The sequence below is a fragment of the Oncorhynchus gorbuscha genome, unplaced genomic scaffold, assembly GCF_021184085.1.
Source record: "Oncorhynchus gorbuscha isolate QuinsamMale2020 ecotype Even-year unplaced genomic scaffold, OgorEven_v1.0 Un_scaffold_5:::fragment_4:::debris, whole genome shotgun sequence".
Lineage (NCBI taxonomy): Eukaryota > Metazoa > Chordata > Actinopteri > Salmoniformes > Salmonidae > Oncorhynchus > Oncorhynchus gorbuscha.
Genome location: NW_025745328.1, coordinates 215,726 through 239,310, shown reverse-complemented (window position 1 = coordinate 239,310; position 23,585 = coordinate 215,726). Strand labels below are relative to the sequence as shown.

Genomic DNA, 23,585 nt, shown 5'->3' with positions numbered 1-23,585 from the left:
ATCTTATATGTCTGCAGCTGACTGTGACTAGCCTTTTCCCCATTACGTGCACCGATGAGCATGTTATAGAAAAAAAGTTACTATCCCCAGTTCTATAGAGCCATAGCTTCCCTTTGTTCTTTGCCTTCAGCTGTCCCTCTGACATTGTGAGCGAATCACAATTCGCTATTAAGCAAAACATTTAAAGATATCGACAAGGAAACGAACACTTGACGTGCTTGTCTGTACAGTTTTTATGGACAAAGATATGCTAACATTCAGTAAACGTGCAACAAATTACAAATACAAAACAGAAAGGTAAAGCACTTAGAGCATTAGGAAAAGCGCTATTATATAAATGAATATTAAAGTCAATATTATTCCATCATTAAACACAGTATAAGAACTGTAACTTGGGTCAGACTTCTCAGAACTAGTTTATGCAAACAAAATACAATCATCTCTTGACATCTCATCTTACTCTGTATACCAATCCATTGTGATCCCGTAATGTTTGTTTTCACCGACAGTAATAAACTGAACTGTACATTTATTGACATGTCCTTTCAACAACATGCACAAATCTGTGACATTAGCCAGGTGCTTGTATTACCAAAAGAGGCCCACTGTTTGACATGAGTATCGGTATATATTTGTTGGAAGATTTTTTTAAATTCAGCAATGTCACATTTTTTAAATTTTAGGGGCATCAATGTTTCCTCTATGAATACTTAAGTGGGGTGGTCCGCCCTGTCTACCTCGAACTCCACCTTGAATAAATGGATGAATACATTACATTAGGTGTGGGCTGCCCTGAATGTTGCTGTGGGGACACTCAGGTCCTGCCTAAGGAAAAACATAGGATAAACAACAGGGCGTCATACAATATATTGAACAGGAAGGCTGGCCAATAATCTGAGATGAGAGGTCTTAAACTCTGGCCTGGTCCATCTCACAGTAGGGAAAAACAAAAGGGATGTGACTGACCAGCGAAACCATGTTGAATTTTCTAATTGGTTAAGGTTCAAGGTTAGGGTCAGTTTCAGGGTTTGTCTTCACAGGACTGTCAATAAGATGCAGGCCAGTCACATTATTTTAGCCTCTCCTCTCACAGTAGGCAACAGGAAGTGCTGCGCATGGGAAGGTGGGCGGGCAGCTTGGTATGCTGCCTGAAGCTGTTCCTCTTGTTGTTGAGCACTGGGGCGGCGGTGGCCGGGGGGGCTGTGGGGGTCTCCTGGGCAGCAGCAGGAGGCACTGCACTCTCCTGCACCACATTGACCTGCTGCGGAGGAGCTTCGGGCTTGGCCGCGCCCCCTTTGTTGTTCTTAGTGTTCTTTTTGACTTTCTTCTCCTGTGGCTCGGTGGGGTCTGTGGGGTCCTCAGGGGCGCCCTCTAGTGAAGGTAAGGGCTCTGCAGGCAGCTCTGTGGGGGTGGGCTTGCCCTCTGCCTGCTCCTCGTTGGGAATGTTCAGGTTGGAGGTGGAGCGCTTGGTGTTGGTGCAGGTGGACCTGTGTGTAAAAAACGTATTAAAAAAATTAACACATACAGTATGTACAAAAGCAAAGCAAATTAGTAGCAGGTGTGTTTTTCTTATGCAAGCCCTTCTCTCCACAAACAGCATGATGTTGGAACATTACTAATTATACAGTAGTGAAATTCAATGAACAGTTCACAGTCATACAATATAGGGCATCTTGCAGTATATCCCTACAGAAGAGATTGGTGTTGACTCCTCCCCTGTTCCACTTACCCATTGGAGCTCCTGTCCTCTGAGTCCTTCTGTTCACTGCTGTAGCGGAGCTCTGCTGGAGTCTTAAACGACAGGTCCTTCTTCCCCTTCAGCCAATATGTCTTCATGTAGCCTTTACCCTGCGATTGGACAGAATTTAGGCAGAAATAGTACCGTGTTCATGATCCTTATATTCAATACCTGTCATAACTCAGCCAATGGATGGGCTGCAAATGACCATTTCAAGAGTTTTATCAAAATTCAAGTCTTGAAATGGTCATTTGCAGCCCATCCATTGGCTGAGTTGATCTCATCCATTGGCTGAAGATATCAAAATATATTTTAATAGATAGATTTTAAAAATAGATTTAGTGTGGTGCATTTATGTCTGTTTGGCAGTTGGAGCATCACACGGTGCCATGATGGGACATCATACACATACCTTCACAAAGATCTTTCCTCTCTCCTCAATTATGTAGGGCTCATGTTCCAAGTGATCTTTGGTGGTCTGGCTTATGTGGATCTGCATGCCCTGTACAGACAGACACACAGAGGTTGATGGCTGACATAGTGCTAACTATTCAGTTCACTCAATGTCACATTGGCCTACTTACAAAATAAATGATTTGCAATACAGTGCTAATTGATCGTGTCTATTGGGTAAATCCATTTGAATTCAATCAGTTTTTGACAGCACCCTTTTTTAAAGACACATTTTTCCATAAAAATGTGTCCATTGTAGAAGTGCTCAGAAAGTGACCTTTGGACCTGAATGCCAAAACATTCAAGAGATAAAGTTGCTCAAAGTTGACCTATTCTGCATACCCCAGCATACCATGACATCCATGTCTTCATCACTGGGAAATAGAAACAGTTGATAATTGGTATAATTTAAAAGCTTACAAACAGGGTTGTCAAACTATTTGATACATTTTTTAAAAAGTATGTAATTCTTTCTTTAACCTTAAACGTCAATTATCAAAAAATGCATTTAATCAAAAACATTTTTTTTTAAATTCACATACATTGTAGCTTAGACCCTATTTGACATCTGAGGTTTTTGTGTTGTGACCAATGTTCCCACTAAGCTGCGCATAGGCACGCAGCTCCCCGGGACTGCCACTCAGAAGAAATATCAGTCTGCGCAGAGAAGCAAGAGGTTGACCTTCACTCAACTATCTAGAGTTTTCCCCATTAAATTAACACTATCAACATTTCCCCTTTACTGTGGGAATTGTGATTGAATCAATGCAATATTAGCCACATTCAAGGCAATACACTAAAACACAACTAAGTATGCAAGACTTAGTATGCAAAACTACCTATGCAAGAGATTTTGTTGTAGGCAGAACACATCGGAGTAAGTTCCTATTGCAATGACAGGCACAACTCGGGCCCTTACTCTACACAGACCAGTGCGCCATAACCAATCAGAGCTGCAGTAGGCATATATGCAAATAGACCATTGCCATATATGAATATCAAATGTATTTATATAGCCATTTTTACATCAGCTGATATCTCAAAGTGCTGTACAGAAACCCAGCCTAAAGCCACAAACAGCAAGCAATGCAGGTGAAGGAGCACGGTGGCTAGGAAAAACTCCTTAGAAAAGGCCAAAACCTAGGAAGAAACTGAGAGAGGAACCAGGCTATGAGGGGTGGCCTATCCTCTTCTGGCTGTGGCGGGTGGAGATTATAACAGAACATGGCCAAGATGTTCAAATGTTCATAAATGACCAGCATAGTCAAATAATAATAATAATCACAATGGTTGTCGAGGGTGCAGCAAGTCAGCACCTCAGGAGTAAATGTCAGTTGGCTTTTCATAGCCGATCATGGGCCATTCACTTTGAACTGGACAGTGATTACAGCATGAGCGGTTGTGAGTAGATGCACTTGTTTTGAGATTAAAGCACATTTCTACGTGTTCATATCCTTTGCTAGTTAGTGAGTTATTAGCCCAGTTATAGATAATCTGTAGTCAGCAATAGGGGAGTGATTGCTTCCTACAAGAGCACAAAACGTACATTTCTAGACATCTTTGAAAAGCGAGTCAGGTAAAGAGAATTTTTTTTGTCTTAAAGAGGCAGTTTTGTATTTTGAGATTGGGATGAATAAACTAAGTAGCCAATAGGCAGAGGGTAGCATAATTTGTCTGATTCTCTGTAATAATGGTACGGGAATAATTATGAGTCTTATTTTGTAAAGTGGTTTCTTGCATCAAACACATCATTTTCAGTCACCTCCTTGTCTGAAGGACAAGTGGATAAACAGGTTAATGTCATGTCCTGCATGTTTTTTTTTTCAAAAGTCTCTCATCCAAAACATCCTGTCGGAGATCGGAAGAAATGGTCTCTCTCTTACTCGTTTGACCAAGAAACAAAGCCCAGGCAATTGACAAGACTTGTGACATCGTGTGGAAGCTGTAGGAATTGCAATCTAAGCCCCATGTAATTTGGTTTCCATTCAACAATACATGCAAGTGGCGCATTGATATATTTTCCAGTTTTCAGTGATCAGATTTTCTTCCGCTTTTCGATGAAACACAGGCTCTGTTATAGTCACAGCCGTGATTTAACCAGTGTTAGAACCGCCAGAGTGTTTTCTATCCACACATACTAATCATATGCATATACTATATTCCTGGCATGAGTAGCAGGATGCTGAAATGTTGCGCGATTTTTAACAGAATGTTCAAAAAAGTAGGGGGGTAGGATTAAGTGGTTAATGTCAAGTCCTGCATGTTTTTTTTTCAAAAGTCTCATGGAATGTAGGCCTTTATTGAACACCACACATTGGCTGCTACTATTTCCATGTAAACATTTTATGGGATGCATTTTCTCTATTGTTTTTGATGGTAGGCCACTTTGGTAAGCCTACATTATGATCAAATAGCCACAGTATCCTACTTGGCCACTGTTAAAACTAACTTAAACTGGATACAGCATCAGTGTTCACAGTAAATGCGAGCTGGAAGTTCCACAGAATTTTCACAACGTTCAAGTTTGCGCTCAGCAGACCTGAAATTTGCTCAATGCCTACATTGTTTTGAGGGTACTTTGGTTGTGACCACCATTGGTTGAGACACAACATGCTCTTGAATACAGAGTGGGTGTCAATCATAGAAATATAACATGTATGGAACCTTTTGTTTAAATCAAAAGGAATGCTGTCAAAAAAGTGATTTAATTCACAAACCCTATAGTGAGATTATGTTCCAATGTCAGAACTCACCACCCCGTTGCTCTCCATGCGGGAGGCAGTGTTGACGGTGTCTCCAAACAGACAGTAGCGAGGCATCTTCAGCCCCACCACCCCAGCCACCACCATCCCTGAGTGGATCCCTGAAGGGAAACAACACACAATGAAGTTAAACTGCTTTACTGAACCTGGATCAGTGGCTATAGATTCAGGGTGCCTTAAGGAGTATAAATCTGGCAGCATTAACTGAGGAGCACAGTCATGACATGGCAAGACAATATCGAGCCTTTGACTTCCTTTTGACTGGATTATAAAGAGACACCGTACAGTATGTGTATGCTTTATGTCTGTCATATGCAGGGTTGGGTAGGTTACTATGTAAATGCAATATGTTACAGTTACATGACCAACATTGTAATTAGTAATGTAACTTTTGTATTACCCAAACTCAGTAATGTAATCTGGTTACTTTTGAATTACTTTCCCCTTAAGAGGCATTAAAGGAAGACAAAAAGGATCCATCAAACACATTTTGGTGTGTCATCATAGTGGTCTCTGACTTGTGGAACAAACTTAAACTTGCGCCTTTTTTTCCAATGTTGAATTGAATGTCATTGAGAAAACAGAAAGGTGTCATAATGTATTTTGTTCCGCAATCGTCCTTTATGAATTTAAAAGTAATCCAAGAAGTAATCATCTAGTTTTTCAAAAGTATCTATAATCTGATTACAATATTTCTGCTAGTAATGTATTACAGGTACAGTTTTTACATGTAATATGTAATAATTATATTTCTATGGTAAGGCCCAATCCTGTCTACACTGTCTGTGCCATAAGAAATAGAGTGACTAGATTGTATTTCAATGGTCTCTGCTCACCGACTCTGATCTGGATGTTGTCTCCAGTGGAGGGGTCTTTGAGGTGGTCGATGGAGCTCAGCATGTCCAGGGCCATGTCACATATGTGGTGGGCATGGAAGGTTGTCTTATTGGGCACGCCTGCCACCACCATGTAGGCATCTCGGATGGTCTCCACCTGAACCCAGGGGAATAAGAGTCAAGTAGTATATTTAGATGCATTACTGTATACATTATATCCTACCAATGAAATAAACTAAACATTCCACTTTGTAAAACATTGCAACAGCCACTCAATGCATGATAATAGTCTGTTCTCCTTTTTGGTCCAGCCAACCTTGGTTGAGTATGCAGGCATATTGTTCCCACAGAGACCCTTGTTTTGTATTGTCCTAGTCATTCACCTTGTAGACGTTGTGCTTCTCGCTGAGCGTGTCGAAGACGATATAGATCTCGTTGAGCATGTCCACCACCTGCATGGGCGTGATGTGGATGCAGATCTCGTTGAACTTCACCACGTCGCTGAATAGGATGGTCACGTCCGGGAACACCTGGGAAACGGAAAGGAAATACCAGCACACTTAAATGCTTGACATTTTACTGTGGTGTTTCTTCTGGCTTGATAGAAATGAGGTGGCTAGTTGGCTCCAGAATCCAATTGAGCTTTAATGTCATTGAATGTTTTGAGCCAACATGGAGGATAGTTTCCTCTACAAACTCTATGGCTGTGTCTGAAATGGCACCCTATTGCCTATATCCTGCACTACTTTTGACCAGAGCTGGGGCCTATATAGTGCACTATATAGGGAATGGGGCGACATTTTGGATGCACCCTGTATATCTGTATATGTATCTGTAAATGTACGGCTAGGACCTGGCATGTCTCCAGGGCCGTGATACCCTTCCTGAGCCGGTCAGCCACAGCTTTGGGGATCATGGCATAGAGGAGGGAGTCTCCTCTCTTCTTCTCCTCGTCAAGCTTCTTGATGATCTCCTGGAGCTGGGCGTACTTCTGCTGCTCCTGGAGTGGGAGGAGCCACCAGAGAGAGAGAGAGAGCTTTCAGTCAACTAACTCCTCCTCATCCTCCTTCAAAGGCCTATCCAGCCCCGCGCTTGAGATGGTCTTTGCCTCTGCCTTTCAGTGTGAACTATACACTGCATAGGTCTATTTGTAACTTTGAAAATTAAGCTGCCTATGAGCAGGACTGTGTGTGGGTATAGTAGCATGTCTTGCATTCTTAGATGAGGCAAACTTGGGCCAGTTAGTAAAGGAGTTATCTGATAACATTAACAATGTACCAAGGTACGGTTGTGTGCTGTTCTAAAAGGTGGTATGTCATATATATGAAATGTGTATGGCTTACCTGGTCAAGAGCCAGCTGAAGTTCAGCCGACTGCTGTGTTCCGGCTAAGATGAGCTCTCGGCTGGAGTCATGGAGGTTCAGATCATTCACATAGACGCCCATTTTAATCATGTCCTCCACTGTCTCTATACTGGAAGAGGAAGAAAAAAGTGGAAGTGGAATGAGAGAGACAGCAAGGATGGGGTGAGTAGCTGAAAGGGAGATAAGAGGGGATTGGAAAGGTAGAGGGAAGTGGATAAATGGAACATGCAACAATTTCAATTATTTTACTGTTACAGATCATAACTAGCATAGGCCCACCCAATTGGGAGCCAGGCCCAGCCAATCAAAATGAGTTTTTCCCTCACAGAAGCTGATGTGGAGCTCCTGCGCTGGTGCGGTTACACGCGTTCTGTGGTTATGAGGTTGGATGTACTGACAAATCGTCTTAAACTTACTGGCTTACTGTAGAGAAATGAACATTCAATTCTCTTGCAACAGCTCAGGTGGAAATGTATGCAGTCAACATGCCAATTGCAAGCTTGCTCAAAACTTAAAGACATCTGTGCCATTGGGTTGTGTGACAAAACTGCACATTTTAGAGTGGCCTTTTATTGTCCCTAGCACAAGGTGCACTTGTTGTAATGATCATGCCGTTTAATCAGCTTCTTGATATACCAGACCTGTCAGGTGGATAGATTATCTTGACAAAGGAGAAATACTCACTAACAGGAATGAAATTTTCTGCACAAAATTTGAGAAAAAGAAGCTTTTTGTGCATATGGAACATTCCTCTGATCTTTTATTTCAGCTCATGAAATATGGGACCAAATACATTATATTATGCATACTGCACATATTTAGAGGCATACAGTAATATTATATGTCGTTTTTTATTATTTTAATATGCTAATAAAACAGACACAGACACAGCATAAGGTAAGGACTATCTAAAGTAAATGTTGAAACCAAATTCACTAACGTTCAGTCTCATTATGAACATTTATGGCTAGTCTTATTAAAATCGTAAAATATAGATTTATTGAAATCTGTCAAGTCTGCTCCCGCTCCTCCTCTGGTGCTCAAGGTTGCCAGGTTGTGTATATTTACGCACACCTGTCACCATCATTACGCACATTAGCGCTTCATTGGACTCACCTGGACTCCATCACGTTATTAATTACCTCCCCTATATCTGTCACTTCCTCTGTTTCTTTCCCGAGTCAGCATTAATGTCATTATGTTTCCCTTGTCCAGATGCGGTCCGTGTTTTGTTTCATGTCGGTTATGTATTAAATATTAACTCCCTGTACTTGCTTCTCGTCTCCCAGCGTCTGTTCTTACAGAAATCATGTTTTGGGATTTCTATTATGGTTATCATGGGTATTTGAAAGCAATCAAATCAAACTTTATTTGTCACATGTGCCGAATACAACCTTACTGTGAAATGTTTACTTGTAAGCCCTTAACCAACAATGCAGTTCAATAAAGAGTTAAGAAATATTTACCAAATAAACTAAAGTTAAAAAAATATTAAAATTAACAAAATGTAACAATAATGAGGCTATATGCAGGGGTACCGATACGGAGTCAATGTGCAGGGGTACAGGTTAGTGGAGGTAAATTGTGCATGTAGGTAGGGGTAAAGTGAATATGCATAGATAATAAACAGCGAGGAGCAGCAGTATTAAAACAAATGGGGGGGTGTCAATGTAAATGGTCCGGGTGGCCATTTGATTAGTTGTTCAGCAGTCTTATGGCTTGGGGGAAGAAGCTGTTAAGGAGTCTTTTGGTCCTAGACTTGGCGCTCTGGTACCGCTTGCCCTGCGGTAGCAGAGAGAACAGTCTATGACTTGGGTGACTGGAGTCTTCGCAATTTTTTGTGCTTTCCTCTGACACCGCCTGGTATAGAGGTCCTGGATGGAAGGAAGCTTGGCCCCAGTGATGTACTGGGCTGTACACACTACCCTCTGTAGCGACTTATGGTCAGATGCCGAGCAGTTGCCATACCAGGCGGTGATGCAACCAGTCAGGATGCTCTCGATGGTGTAGCTGTAGAACATTTTGAGGATCTGGGGACCAATGCCAGATCTCCTGAGAGGGAAAAGGTGTTGTTGTGCCCTCTTCACGACTGTGTTGGTGTGTTTGGACCATGATAGTTCGTTGGTGATGTGGACACCAAGTAACTTGAAACTTTCCACTACATCCAGGTCGATGTTAATCTGACAGAGCCAGTGTTCAATCTTAATCCTGTATTGACACTTTGCCTGTTTAATGGTTTCCTTCTGAGGGCGTAGTAGGATTTCTTACAAGCGTCCGGATTAGTGTCCCACTCCTAGAAAGTGGCATCTCTCGCCTTTAGCTCGATGTGGATGTTGCCTGTAATCCATGGCTTCTGGTTGGGATATGTACTTCGTCGATGCCCTTATTGATGAAGCCGATGACTGAGGTGGTATACTCCTCAATGCCATTGGATGAATCCGGGGAACATATTCCAGTCTGTGCTAGCAAAACAGTCCTGTAGCGCAGCATCCGTATCATCTGACCACTTCCGTATTGAGCGAGTCACTGGTACCTCCTGCTTTAGTTTTTGCTTGTAAGCAGGAATCAGGATGATAGAATTATGATCAGATTTGCCAAATGGAGCCTCACCTGGGCACACCCCCTTCTTCCCATGTTCCCCATCCCTATACCTATTTTGTGGTTTGGTATTATCGCTCAGGTAGGTCTTGATGGTCTATAGTAGATTCAATCTTTGTTTGTAAACTACCTTTTATTTGTTTTTATACTATCAAAGCTTTGGATTCTCCTTTTTTGGTTGCTTTGTAAACGTGTCTGACCGTGGCATCACATAGCTGTAGCCTCAAGGCAAGTTTTGAATTGGATTATGTATTGCCTTTATAGTCAGATAAGGGCTAGGTACTGTAAGGATGTTGTGGGTGGTCTTACATGGGCGTACTGAGGAAGATGAGCGAGTCCCACTGGGGGACGTACTTCATTTGACCCTTCAGGTGGAGGGGCTTCTTGGGAGGTTCCCTCATATCCTCAAAGATAGTTTCACTGCACTTCCCTGGGGATGACGAAGAGCAGGGTGGGGTCATCCACAGACATAGAACTTGGAAACATTGGTTTAAATTTAGAATTGTCGTCTGTGCCATATTGTCACCAACAATTCCAAGACCATTTACACTCTAGTTATTCAAAATGGTATAGTTAATACTTCATTCAAAATAGACAGGGCAATCACTGATTCTGGCATTGTGTTGGATTTCTGTAACCCTTTCAAATGTAGGAGAACAAAGCTATGCAGCATGTAAGCTTATCTTGGTGAGCTGGACAGGTGGGAAGATGTGTGACGGGTGAGGAAGAAGGGGTTCTCACCGGTGACAGTCTGGAAGGCGAGCAGCTCGATGTCCTCTCCCCCTGAGTTGGCTGAGCTGTTGTACTGGGTCAGTGCACTGCTGAACTCCTGGTCCCCCTTCATCTCCTCCACAGACTTCACATCTAATGGGCCAGAGGAAAGGAGGGAATGAATGACTGAGTTAGGGAGGGAGGATGGGTGGCTGAGTGAGGGAGTAACATTTGTTTAATGCACTTCACTTATGCGTATAACAGCACTGACAGAGAGATTGGAAGACTTTAAAAGCCCACTGCAGTCAAAAATGTGATTTTCCTGTGTTTTATATACATCTCCACACTATGAGGTTGGAATAATACTGTGAAATTATGAAAATGATGATAATACCACTTTAGTTTAAGAGCTGTTTGAAAGAACTGCTTGAAATTTCAGACTTTTTGGTGGGATGGAGTTTTGGCCTGCCTGTTGACATCACCAGGTAGTAAGTTAAGTAAACAGACCAATAAGAGAGTTCCAAACCTCTCTGCAAATAACAGCTAGTTTTCAGTTGTCCACTCCCAGACAGTACTAGCAAAATTCTTGCTTAAGAAATTGCTCTTCATTAAGAAGCTACTTTTCATTTTAGTTGAAACAATCACAGTAACTTACTTAATTGTTTCCAAGATATGATTTGATATTGAGATAGAGAAAAACAGCTGCACTGGACCTTAATTAATCAAAATTACTTAAACATTAGACATGTGCTAGAGATTGTTAGAGACAAAGTACTCCCCTCTCCTGTCGGTTGACTGTGGCGACGGGCGGACCCTTGACTTCTCTGTACTTCTCTCTTCCTCTCTCTTGGGTTTCTCGCTCTCCTCTTTTCCCTCGTCTTCCTTTTCCTTGCTCAGTTTAGGGACATTCACCTTCTGCTTGCTCTCCACCACAGCTTTGGACAGTAGCTCAAACACATTGTTAAGGTGGGTGTAGATCTGAGGGGAAGCATGGGAACAGATGACTTCAGTCAAGTCCAGGGCCCGTATTCACAAAGCGTCTCAGTGTAGGAGTGCTGATCTAGGATCAGGTCCACACTGTCCATCAACATTATTTATTGTGACTATGAAGAGAACATTGATCCTAGATCAGCACTCTTACTTTGAGATGATTTATTCTGAGACTGGCCCGGACACATGCAGACACAGTGAAGCTTAGCACAGTCATCATATTTCCCAAGTAAAAATAGCCTTTGAATGACGAATACATTGCCCATAATATTTGTACACTATTAAAATGATCAGAATTGAGAAATGTTATCCTTTCTCTCATTTCTAACTATCAGGAAGCCTGAAAGAACAGGCTGAGTGGGCGGGGAGCTTATATTCATAAGCTAGCCTTGACTGACAGCTCTTTGAAAACGCCCTTGTGGTCATTGTAACAAGGTAAACAATGGGCCACGTCATTGATGACCAGGTAAAAACGGGCCACATCTCATTCCGAGTCTAAATTGTAGGCTCAACCCATTTTCTCTGCAAAATGCTCCCATAGTCAACAGAACTGTTGGATATCAGATTAACAGCAGCAACACACAATTGCATTTCTACTATTTACAATATACAGTTCACGGACATACTTCTTCACAAGAATTAGTAAAGCCTGAGTCACCTTAGAAGCTTACACATAAAAGAAAGTACAAACAACATATAATAAGTGTACTGGAAAATTTATTGTTGCCTCAGCATTAAATCAAATAATATTTTATTGGTCACATACACATATTTAGCAGATGTCATTGAGGGTGTAGCGAAATGATTGTATGTATTGATCAGACATTTATTTGATTATTTACATTAGGACAGCATAGCCCAAAATATTGATAAACATGAACACTCATGAGAAATAATGGTGATAAAATAGTGGTGAGATATCATTTGATAAAAACATTTTTTTTATTAGAGCACAAGCCTAATATAGGCACCCAGCCACCCTAGCGTCCAGGATCCCATTGATTCGTACAATTTGTAACACTGATCTCCCATCCAAGTGCTTGGACAAAAAAACATACAAATGAACAAAATGTGATATCATGTAAAAGTTCATTACTTTGGCTTATACTACCCACCACTGCGACCTGTATGCTCTCGTTGGCTGGCACTCACTACATATCTGTCGCCAAACCCACTGGCTCCAAGTCATCGATAAGTCTTTGTTAGGTAAAGCCCCGCCTTATCTCAGCTCACTGGTCACCATAGCAACACCCACCCATAGCACACGCTCCAGCAGGTACAGTGGGGCAAGAAAGTGTTTAGTCAGCCACCGATTGTGCATGTTCTCCCACTTAAAAAGATGAGAGAGGCCTGTAATTTTCATCATAGGTACACTTCAACTATGACAGACAAAATGAGAAAAAAAAATCCAGAAAATTACATTGTAGGATTTTTCATGAATTTATTTACAAATTATGGTGGAAAATAAGTATTTGGTCAATAACAAAAGTTTATCTCAATACTTTGTTATATACCCTTTGTTGGCAATGACAGAGGTCAAACATTTTCTGTAAGTCTCCACAAGGTTTTCACACACTGTTGCTGGTATTTTGGCCCATTCCTCCATGCAGATCTCCTCTAGAGCAGTGATGTTTTGGGGCTGTTGCTGAGCAACATGGACTTTCAACTCCCTCCAAAGATTTTCTATGGGGTTGAGATCTGGAGACTGGCTAGGCCACTCCAGGACCTTGAAATTCTTCTTACGAAGCCACTCCTTCGTTGCCCGGGCGGTGTGTTTGGGATCATTGTCATGCTGAAAGACCCAGCCACGTTTCATCTTCAATGCCCTTACTGATGGAAGGAGGTTTTCACTCAAAATCTCACAATACGTGGCCCCATTCATTCTTTCCTTTACATGGATCAGTCGTCCTGGTCCCTTTGCAGAAAAATAGCCCCAAAACATGATGTTTCCACCCCCATGCTTCACAGTAGGTTTGGTGTTCTTTGGATGCAACTCAGCATTCTTTGTCCTCCAAACACGGCGAGTTTAGTTTTTACCAAAAAGTTCTATTTTGGTTTCATCTGACCATATGACATTCTCCCAATCTTCCTCTGGATCATCCAAATGCTCTCTAGCAAACTTCAGACGGGCCTGGACATGTACTGGCTTAAGCAGGGCGACACGTCTGGCACTGCAGGATTTGAGTCCCTGGCGGCGAAGTGTGTTAGTGATGGTAGGCTTTGTTACTTTGGTCCCAGCTCTCTGCAGGTCATTCACTAGGTCCCCCCGTGTGGTTCTGGGATTTTTGCTCACCATTCTTGTGATAATTTTGACCCCACGGGGTGAGATCTTGCGTGGAGCCCCAGATCGAGGGAGATTATCAGTGGTCTTGTATGTTTTCCATTTCCTAATAATTGCTCCCACAGTTGATTTCTTCAAACCAAGCTGCTTACCTATTGCAGATTCAGTCTTCCCAGCCTGGTGCAGGTCGACAATTTTGTTTCTGGTGTCCTTTGACAGCTCTTTGGTCTTGGCCATAGTGGAGTTTGGAGTGTGACTGTTTGAGGTTGTGGACAGGTGTCTTTTATACTGATAACAAGTTCAAACAGGTGCCATTAATACAGGTGGAGTGGAGGACAGAGGAGCCTCTTAAAGAAGAAGTTACAGGTCTTTGAGAGCCAGAAATCTTGCTTGTTTGTAGGTGACCAAATACTTATTTTCCACCATAATTTGCAAATAAATTCATAAAAAATCCTACAATGTGATTTTCTGGATTTTTTCTAAATTTTTCTCATTTTGTCTGTCATAGTTGAAGTGTACCTATGATGAACATTACAGGCCTCTCTCATCTTTTTAAGTGGGAGAACTTGCACAATTGGTGGCTGACTAAACACTTTTTTGCCCCACTGTATATTGCACTGGTCATCCCCAAAGCCAACACTTCCTTTGGCCTCCTTTCCTTCCAGTTCTCTGCTGCCAATGACTGGAACGAATTGCAAAAATCTCTGAAGCGACTTATATCTCCCTCTCTAACTTTAAGCATCAGCTGTCAGAGCAGCTTACCGATCACTGTTACTGTACACAGCCAATCTGTAAATAGCACACCCAACTACCTCATCCCCATATTATTACTTACCCTCTTGCTCTTTTGCACCCCAGTATCTCTACTTACACATCATCATCTGCTCATCTATCACTCTAGTATTAATGCTAAATTGTAATTATTTTCACCTCTAGGGCCTATTTATTGCCTACCTCCCTACTATTCTACATTTGCACACACTGTACATATATTTTTCTATTTTTATTTTATTTTTTGTTATTGAATGTACGTTTGTTTATGTATAACTCTGTTGTTGTTTTTGTCGCACTGCTTTGCTTTATCTTGGCCAGGTCGCAGTTGTAAATGAGAACTTGTTCTCAACTAGCCTACCTGGTTAAATAAAGGTGAAGTTTCAACAACAACAAAAAAAGGGGGGGGGGCAAGTACCCCGCTTCAATCAAGCTTCAGTCACCCACTTGGCTGCAGTCATCCCCAAGATTGAAGCGGGACACAAATCCAGCTATGGCCTCCTCCTTGTCAGGCCTCTCACACTGGGCAAAACAGGGAACCTGGGATGGATTGCTCACACAGCTTCCCCACATACTGTAACATGCTGGCTCAAGAGTGACCTTGTTGAAGAGGAGATCCAGGAGCCTGTCTCGGGGCCTGTAATGTTTTTGAAAAGGGAAACGTTTGCTAAATGGGTAGTGAATTTATTTTCCTTTTATGTAATGTTCCGAGTTACGTTGCTATCGATTCGTTGATGTAGTGATCTATTAATTCTACAATGTGTTTTCTGGTGCTTTTGAAGTATTCCATTTGAAATATGCAATTGTGCACTTTTTGTGACATTTTTCAATGTTTGTATTTTTATTTTTGTCTGCCTGAAATGCTCAATTGGTGCAGATGTGAAATAAACTGTGGAGGTAAAGTACTTAAGTACTACTTAGTACTTAGTACTACTACTAACATTTTTACTTAACTACATTCCTAAAAGAAAATAATGTACTTTTTACTCCATTCATTTTCCCTGACAGCCAAAAGTTAGCTTTACATTTGGAATCCTTTAGCAGGACAGGAAAATGGTCTAATTCACAAACTTACGAAGAGAACATCCCTGGTCATCTCATCTGCCTCTGATCTGACGGACTCACTAAACATAAATGCTTTGTTTGTAAATTGTCTGAGTTTTGGAGTGTGCCCCAGGCTATTAGTAAATAAAATCACAAGAAAACTGTGCCTTCTGGTTTGCTTAATAAGTCATTTGAATTATTTATACTTTTACTTTTGATACTTAAGTATATTTAAAATGAAATACTTTTAGACATTTAGTCAAGTAGTATTTTACTGGGTGACTTTCACTTTTACTTGAGTAATTTTCTATTAACATATCTTTACTTTTACTCAAGTATGACAATTGGGTACTTTTTCCACCACTGGAAATGAATAAATGTCTTACAGTATTGTTGGTCTGTCTTCACATGTTTCACAGCATTCCTGCTGTGGTGGTTGCCTGGGAAGCTGTGCAGACAAAATAGATGTTGGATTTTTTTAAATGTCTATCATTACAGCTTGCTGATAGTGAAAAGACAAAAGTGAAGTGAAAATAATAATCATACTTACATTATGGTCAGCGCTTGCAAGATCCACTGTTCCAATGTCAATGATGGTATTGCATCCGTCTTTTAGGATTAGCTTCCTGGCAAGACCAATCGAATGTTCTCCACAATTGATAAAGCAACTTCACTTGAAATGTGCACTGCACACCCGTAACATAATCTTAATTTTCATGCAGCCTGTCCTCACAAAATTAAAATGAGACATTGCTGTCGGATATTTTCATTCTTCAGAAAAATAGTGTAACATTAAATGTACACTATAGCATCCTGTTACAATGTGCTTTTTTTCGGCATGCGGGTAAGTAGCTTGATAGCTAACAGTCACACTACAGATAAAAGGCTACCAGTATATTTAAAATATATATATATTACTTGGTCACGCGTTCTGCTTGAGCTAGCTATTAGCACCTTGCCCACAGTTTGTAAACAAAGCCAAAGCAAGGCGTAGGAACACATGCAATGACGCTCTTAAGGCGTGTCGTGGAAGATTCAGAATTTGTTGGTAACATATGTAAGATGTTTTATATTCATCAAATGTGTGTAAGTTACTTCTCATCAGAATGGTATTTTTGTATAATACTGTGGCGAGGTTGCAGTTATCTGTTCTATGTCAGACTAAGTTGCATGGGCCGCGGAGAGGGGAGAGGTCAAAGTGTCATCATGTGTTAACATATCTTTTACTCCCTACCTTTATCTAGTGGGGAAAGGAAGGGGGCAGTGTCTGGAATCATTCTCATGCTCCCTTTTATCTTAACCTATAGCCTCACTCTCCTCTCCGTGAGCTTGTCCAGGATTGGTTGTATTTAGGGTTGGTTGTATCTAAATGACAATTTGATATATGCCTGTTGATATGGAGGATTGGTTTATGGTTCTGAGTTTGAGAAAGGAGACAAAGCTGAACAATGAATTATGCCGATGCTGTTTTATCCTGTTTATCCTTGCTATAAAGGATCCCATGTTGCCATTGTGTGGGAACTCTCAACTTTTCATTAGAGATACTGAACTGTTGAAAGTCAAAATGCTATAGAGCTTATATAATTAAAGATGGACTTTTATAACTAACTCTGACTTGTGTGTGTGGCTCCCATGATTTGGTAAATAGAGGAAAATTCCACGACAGGCGGTACATATTTAAATGAGTTGAGATCATAAGACGCTACCATTGGTGTATTACATTTCCTGGCTTTATGTGACGTTGGATAAAGCAGGAAGTAAATCCTTAGTAATGCCTGTCTGAATCCAAGCGTTTGACATGGGGAAGGGGACCAGTAACTTTATTATCAAACTTTATCAGTGTGCCAGCTACAGTCATTTTTCATACTTGGGTTACCCTACTTTGTATTGGTTTCAGCCAAATATCATCCAATGTGATGAAAAACACGATTTCCACCGTTTGGACCATTAAAGGGGGTTGTTGAATGTTACTAAATAATTCAAATATCCACTAAAAAACTCTGGATTGACAACAATAGCCTAGGTAAGTGGAAAAACCACACCAAATGTAACAGAACCCTCACCCCCCTCTCTTCTCTCCTGTACTCACGTTGTCCCAGCTGAACTCCAGCATGGGCCGCACCAGGGTGAACTCTTCGTTGACCTTCTTGCCCTGCAGGTCGGAGAAGACCTCCTTTAGACCGTCCCCGATGCGGTACATGGTCATGTCCCGGCGGAAGATCACGCTAAAGGGAAACATGTCGAAAAAGATGCCCCTCTTCATGGGTAGCTTCTCGTACCCCGGGGCCGTCTTTTGCTGGGGCATGCGGTGCTTGAAGGCAGCGTTGTCAAAGTTCATCTTGTAGATCTGCAGCAAAGAGACATCGAAGGTAATCATGGCGACGCAGCTGTGAGGATCTTAAGGTTGTAAAGATCTTGACAATGGGACCAGACACTAAAGTTGTTTGACAATGGGGCCAGACACTAAAGTTGTTTGACAATGGGGCCAGACACTATAGTTGTTTGACAATGGGGCCAGACACTAAAGTTGTTTGACAATGGGGCCAGACACTAAAGTTGTTTGACAATGGGGCCAGACACTAAAGTTGTTTGACAATGGGGCCAGACACTAAAGTTGTTTGACAATGTGGCCAGACACTAAAGTTGTTTGACAATGGGGCCAGACACTAAAGTTGTTTGACAATGTGGCCAGACACTAAAGGTGTTTGACAATGGGGCCAGACACTAAAGTTGTTTGACAATGTGGCCAGACACTAAAGGTGTTTGACAATGTGGCCAGACACTAAAGGTGTTTGACAATGTGGCCAGACACTAAAGGTGTTTGACAATGTGGCCAGACACTAAAGGTGTTTGACAATGTGGCCAGACACTAAAGGTGTTTGACAATGTGGCCAGACACTAAAGGTGTTTGACAATGTGGCCAGACACTAAAGGTGTTTGACAATAGGGCAAAGCGTAGCACTTGGAAAGTGATGCAGTCCTAGGTCGAGGTCGGAGGAGTTACTTGCACGTGTGTTGGTGTGTACATAACATTGTTTAAAAGAAGTAGCTTCAGATAGGTAGATGTACAGTACATACCACATATGTCATCTTTTCAGTCTCCTCTTTGGACAGGATCTCAACTTCAATGTCTGTGTTATAGAACTGCCTTCCCACTTGAGACAGCTGGCCTACAGTATGGGAAGAGAGAGAAATTATTTTTACAGATTGGGGATGTGTGACATGAACCCTATGTATAGTATTACCAAATATAGTGCTTCCAGAAAAATAGTTTTTGCTATGTTTGTCGTCTGTGGTGCTCCCTTACCTACCTTTGACAAACTGGGTGAAGCCCTTGCGGGTGCTGCGGTAGTGCAGGGTAAGGCTGGTCTCACACTCCTCCTCCACACAGAAGCTGGGAGGCTGCACCTTGGGGAAGGAGAAGCGAAAGTACTCGTGCAGGTTGTCCAGCTCATTGATGAAGTCACGCACATTACGCCCCAACACCTGGATGAATGGATAAGAGATTAATAATGATATTACACACACACCAGTGTATTGAACATTGATTCGGGCCAATTATGCCTAGTGTTAACTCAGACACTTGAGGAGGGCCACTAAACACTAGGTCACCTTGAGAATCCTCTCGTAGCCGTAGTTCCCGATCCTCTTCACCATGTAAACCCCGAAGGCATACATGAGCTCATCATGGGTCTTCCCCAGGACCTCGCCTGCTGCCTTGGCCAGCCGCAGGATCAGGTTGTCACTACAGGGAAGAAGGAGGAAACCTAGATATGACATTTACATGGACATTTCAGTCATTTAGCAGATGCTCTTATCCAGAGTGACTTACAATTAGTGCATTCATTGACCTGTTGTCTATGTGTGTGTTATGTATTGATGGTCTATGTAAACTTGATGTGCTTTTGCCAAGTCTGTCAGGAAATAGATTCAAGTGTAACCTCAAGTGACTTCCCTTCCTGGTAAAGTTAGAATATAAAGTAAATATGACGCATATGAAATAGTTAGCCCCGACAGTTAAGATGGGATATGGCCGTACTTGTACATCTGATGGCGGACAAACTTGAGATGCGGTATCTCTGCCCGGGCCTCTATCAGCCTCCATACATCCTCCCCGTACGACTCGTTGATATAATCATTCACCGCTTCCAAGTACAGGCCGTACATCTTAAGGGGGTTGGGAACCTCCAGATTTCTGCCAAGTTGAACTGCTTTACTGGGGAATGGTAAGGAAAGACCCGCAGTCTGAGTCATTTTGCATATAGGATGAACTAGATGTTAAAAACTATGAAGTCCCTCATTATACATTGTCACAAAATGTTTCCAAAAACAATAAATCATCCCTTTTGGGTATCTTGAATAGGATTGACATTAAACAATATGAATGAGGTTTTCAGACAGAGCAAGATTCTCCCCTTTGAAATATTGCTCTACTTTCAGCTCTATTCTAGGACTAGCACATGTGCAGTACTTGCATTTCACATGTAGTATTAAAAAAAAAAAATCTCACCTATATCACAAACACATTTTCACATGCATACATATACAGGCATAGTGAGTTACTTTACACTCTTACCCTGAGGTCTGAGTGTCAGGTAACCTCCTCAAACACCTCCCTACCTAAGCACACTGTTACACAATACTCTTTGGTCAGTGTTGATCAGAAGACTTTTAGAATAGCAGAAGATTATCCTTTAAAGACTCGTCTTTAAATAAGACACTACACTGCACAGTACTGCCTCTAGTCTATGGCACCTCGCCCCTAAAATTGTCCGGAATCTATGTTCCACAGCATTTAGCCAGCTAACACAAATGTTTACCCATAGTATATCAAAGGTTCTCCCAAAGAAAAAGCAGAAGAAGAGGGTGAAAATGTGGGTCCCTTACCTGCAGTCCCTCAGTGGTATGTAATTCGCTGGTCCAACTGTGGGAGCGAACACCGAAATGCTGCTCCCTGCTCTGACTGGCCAAACACCTGCTCGTGACACTGGCCCTCTTCAGACACTTCTCTGTCAAGTCAATGGGTGGCAGGGCCTAAAATAAGAGTGCCAAGGCATGTTTCTGGCAGGTACCAAAGAAAAGGGAATAGTGGTGACTTTCTAGCTCGCTGAAAACATAGCAGGCCAATGTGTGTGTGTGTACTGTGCTCTAAGTCTGTGTTTGGATCTTGGTTATGAAGGTCAAAAGGAAAAGTGTGTGGGCTTATTGTAGGGAATCTCCCAAGAGGGGCATGCCCCCCTGTGATATACGTGTAAATATTTTAAATAAATCAGCATACTGTCTAGGTGTACATATAGGGCTGTGGACTATGAAGTGCATTGTGACAAATATAAAATCCCTAGGCTCTATAGGCCTAGTTCATGGGATGGGCAACATCTGGACCAGCCCTTCAATGGATTTTTGGGGGGTTTGATTTGTACATAAAACATAATAATTCAATTGTAGGCTGGACAAAGGGAAGATATTTAAAGATATAAATATGTACCTACCAGGTTGTACAAGTGCAAGTGTAACCTGTAGTCGTTTTTTAATCCAAAATGGAAAAAAACAAAAAGGTAATGTGTTGGAGCATTGGTGTACCCTTAGCTTGTGAAGCGCTCTATTATAATGCTATGCTAAGCGCACCCGTTTTCAGAACCCGCGGGAAAATTGTGTCAATTTAATTGGTTTAATAAGGAGGTCTCTCGTGTTGCAAGCACGGATGGATTGAGAAAGCCATGTGAGTGTAAATACGGATGGATTGAGAAACCCATGTGAGTGTGAACATGTTCTTGATGGTGATAGTATGCTTACCTTTAAAACGTTTCTATAGCACTCAGCTAATGTAAATTCGTTACGAGCAGCCCTGCTTATTGAGGCAATGGTTTTGCCTGTTCTGTAAACTCTGAAGGGGAGAGTATATATCAGCTATGTTGTTATCCTGTAGGACAGGCTACAGGCATATTGTCCAAGTAGGTCCACATCTATCCGTAGCCTGTTTCCAAAAGCCAAATCATTTGAGATTGAGAACTTTGAATAACTACTAAAACTATAGTTTTATTTTCTTAATTAAAAAAAATGTATTCACATATATAGTGCACCAGCCTTACCACTTTTGGCCTAGGCCGTCACAGCCTTCCTGCGTCCCGCGCTCAAAATCAATTAATTTTCACACTTAACACTTAATTTTCGAAGCTTTAGTTCTGTTGTAAAGCAGTGTAACGGTGCCCCTTAGCGAATATTTAGAGAAGAGTAGATGAGCGCATTACAACTCACTCAGGTGTCGGTCGAGCCTATTCTTGTATGTGTGTTGTGTTACAGACGCACGCCTGTAACACAACACACAGACAGAATAGGCTCAACCTACAGCTGACTTGGTTTTCATGCGCTGATCTACTTTTCTCTAAATATTCGCTAGGGGGCGCCATTACAACGCTCTCCATTCAAATGAAAACATCAATGGACGTCACCAGAGAGAGAAACTACATTACAACTTGTGATGGGCATAAAAAAATATATTAAAAAAATATATAAATATAAAACTTGTGATGGGCATTCGGAGTCTTTTCGATGAGCCGGCTCATTGGCTCCGTTCACATAAAAGAGCCGGCTCATTTGGTTCCCAAACAACTCTTCTTTTAAAAATGCTTTAAAATCTACATAGAACCATGAAACAAATAACAAATATCCATTACAAATCCAAAAAAGTAGGCTACCATTATGTCAGATCTTGAAATTCGCGTTCAAATACATATTTACCTGGCCAGATTATTATATAGCCTGCAATAAAATGAAGTGTGGACCAGATTGACGCACTCTCCCCACTATGTGTTTCTGAGTCACCCTCCTTAGAGGATAATTTAGTCATTTACAGAACCAAAAAGCACTGCAGTGTGCAAATCAGGAAGCCAAATGAACGGCTTTTTCTCCGAAGCGATTCGAGTCGGCTCCCGACGTTCACCAAAGAAATCTGTTCAAAAAGAAACATTTGTCCGCGAAAGACCCATCACTAACTATCACCGCTGTAAGTGAAGCTACAGTCGGCATTGCTTGCACACTTTTTCGTAGTAGCTGCACCTAATTACATCACATCCTTAATGCTTCTGTGAGTGTCTATGATAATCTTAGAACAATTTGTTTGACCAAGGAAGTTCTGTCTGCTCTGCCAACCATTCCCATCATAACCTACGGCCTCTCCAAGGCCTACCTGTTGTTACAAAGAGGAAACTCAAAGACAGACACATTTTAATTAGCGATCTTATGTATTATTCATGCACTGTAACCAAATGTAGGCTAACAAATTGTTTACTGAATCAATGGCAGAAATTAGCCCTTATAATGCCATCCAGGTCCTCCTGTATGTGGTGAGACTTCTTCAACAAGATTACTTTAATCTATTCCAACCACAAATGGCCCCTCCTCTCCCACTCTCTACAACAATATGACAGGTGTGTGGTGAACCAGGGGTAGTTATTTTATTTTGTGTGATATTAAGCATCCTCTACCCCATTTCCTGCCAGAGCTGGATTTCCTCCCTTTCTCTCTCTCGCCACCTTTTCCTTTCTTCCAGGTGTTACTGTCTTATTTAATGGCCTCTCTACAACTGTGCAGGAGCGACCCAGGTGGTCTGTTGCTGCCTCTAAGCTGGTAAATGGAGGAAGATAACAATGTACCAAGAAGTATCTCTCCACAATTATTTTAAAGGGAAAATGATTGATTTTGTGATTTTGCTTTGATTTCAGCTATATTACAACAGGTAGTACCTGTGTAAATGGACTGTAGTTTCTGAAAGAAGCCCAGTCCATTCAAATGATACCTGAAAGGGTAGTGTGCAACACCACACGCTGATCCTGTCATCTGCACTCAATGCTACTTTCCAAAGCCCCCCCCCCCCCCCCATTCCTTGCTTGTTATCTTAGAAGGAGTTATCAGCCTCAACCAGCTTCACTGGTGGATGATTTGATCACAAGGGTGCCAGGTGGAAGAGACCATGCATAGTGCATACCTGATTCCACACACCTAAGTTGGCTGCATAAATGTTCTGCTCCATTGAAAGAG

The 23,585-nt window shown here is 41.7% G+C and overlaps 1 protein-coding gene across 2 annotated transcripts; it reads right to left on the bottom strand.

The window, feature by feature from the left end:
• Positions 1-215: 215 nt before the first annotated feature.
• Positions 216-21,821, bottom strand: LOC124018387 (soluble guanylate cyclase 88E-like). 2 transcript variants are annotated; one of them, XM_046333679.1, is made up of 19 exons: positions 21,638-21,821; positions 21,342-21,432; positions 20,436-20,609; positions 19,588-19,764; positions 19,161-19,293; positions 18,860-19,034; positions 18,627-18,718; positions 17,638-17,895; positions 11,242-11,440; positions 10,493-10,615; positions 10,061-10,181; positions 7,133-7,262; positions 6,643-6,789; positions 6,173-6,319; positions 5,790-5,946; positions 4,945-5,054; positions 2,151-2,240; positions 1,730-1,848; positions 216-1,487 (listed from the first exon to the last, which is right to left on the bottom strand). In XM_046333679.1, exons 4-19 carry the CDS (start codon positions 19,713-19,715, stop codon positions 1,088-1,090), a joined length of 2,529 nt encoding a protein of 842 aa, XP_046189635.1. In that variant the 5' UTR covers positions 19,716-19,764; positions 20,436-20,609; positions 21,342-21,432; positions 21,638-21,821; the 3' UTR covers positions 216-1,087. The 2 variants fall into 2 exon arrangements, with proteins under 2 accessions (XP_046189635.1, XP_046189636.1); XM_046333680.1 differs by lacking the exon at positions 21,638-21,821 and having other exon boundaries at positions 21,342-21,443.
• Positions 21,822-23,585: the final 1,764 nt, after the last annotated feature.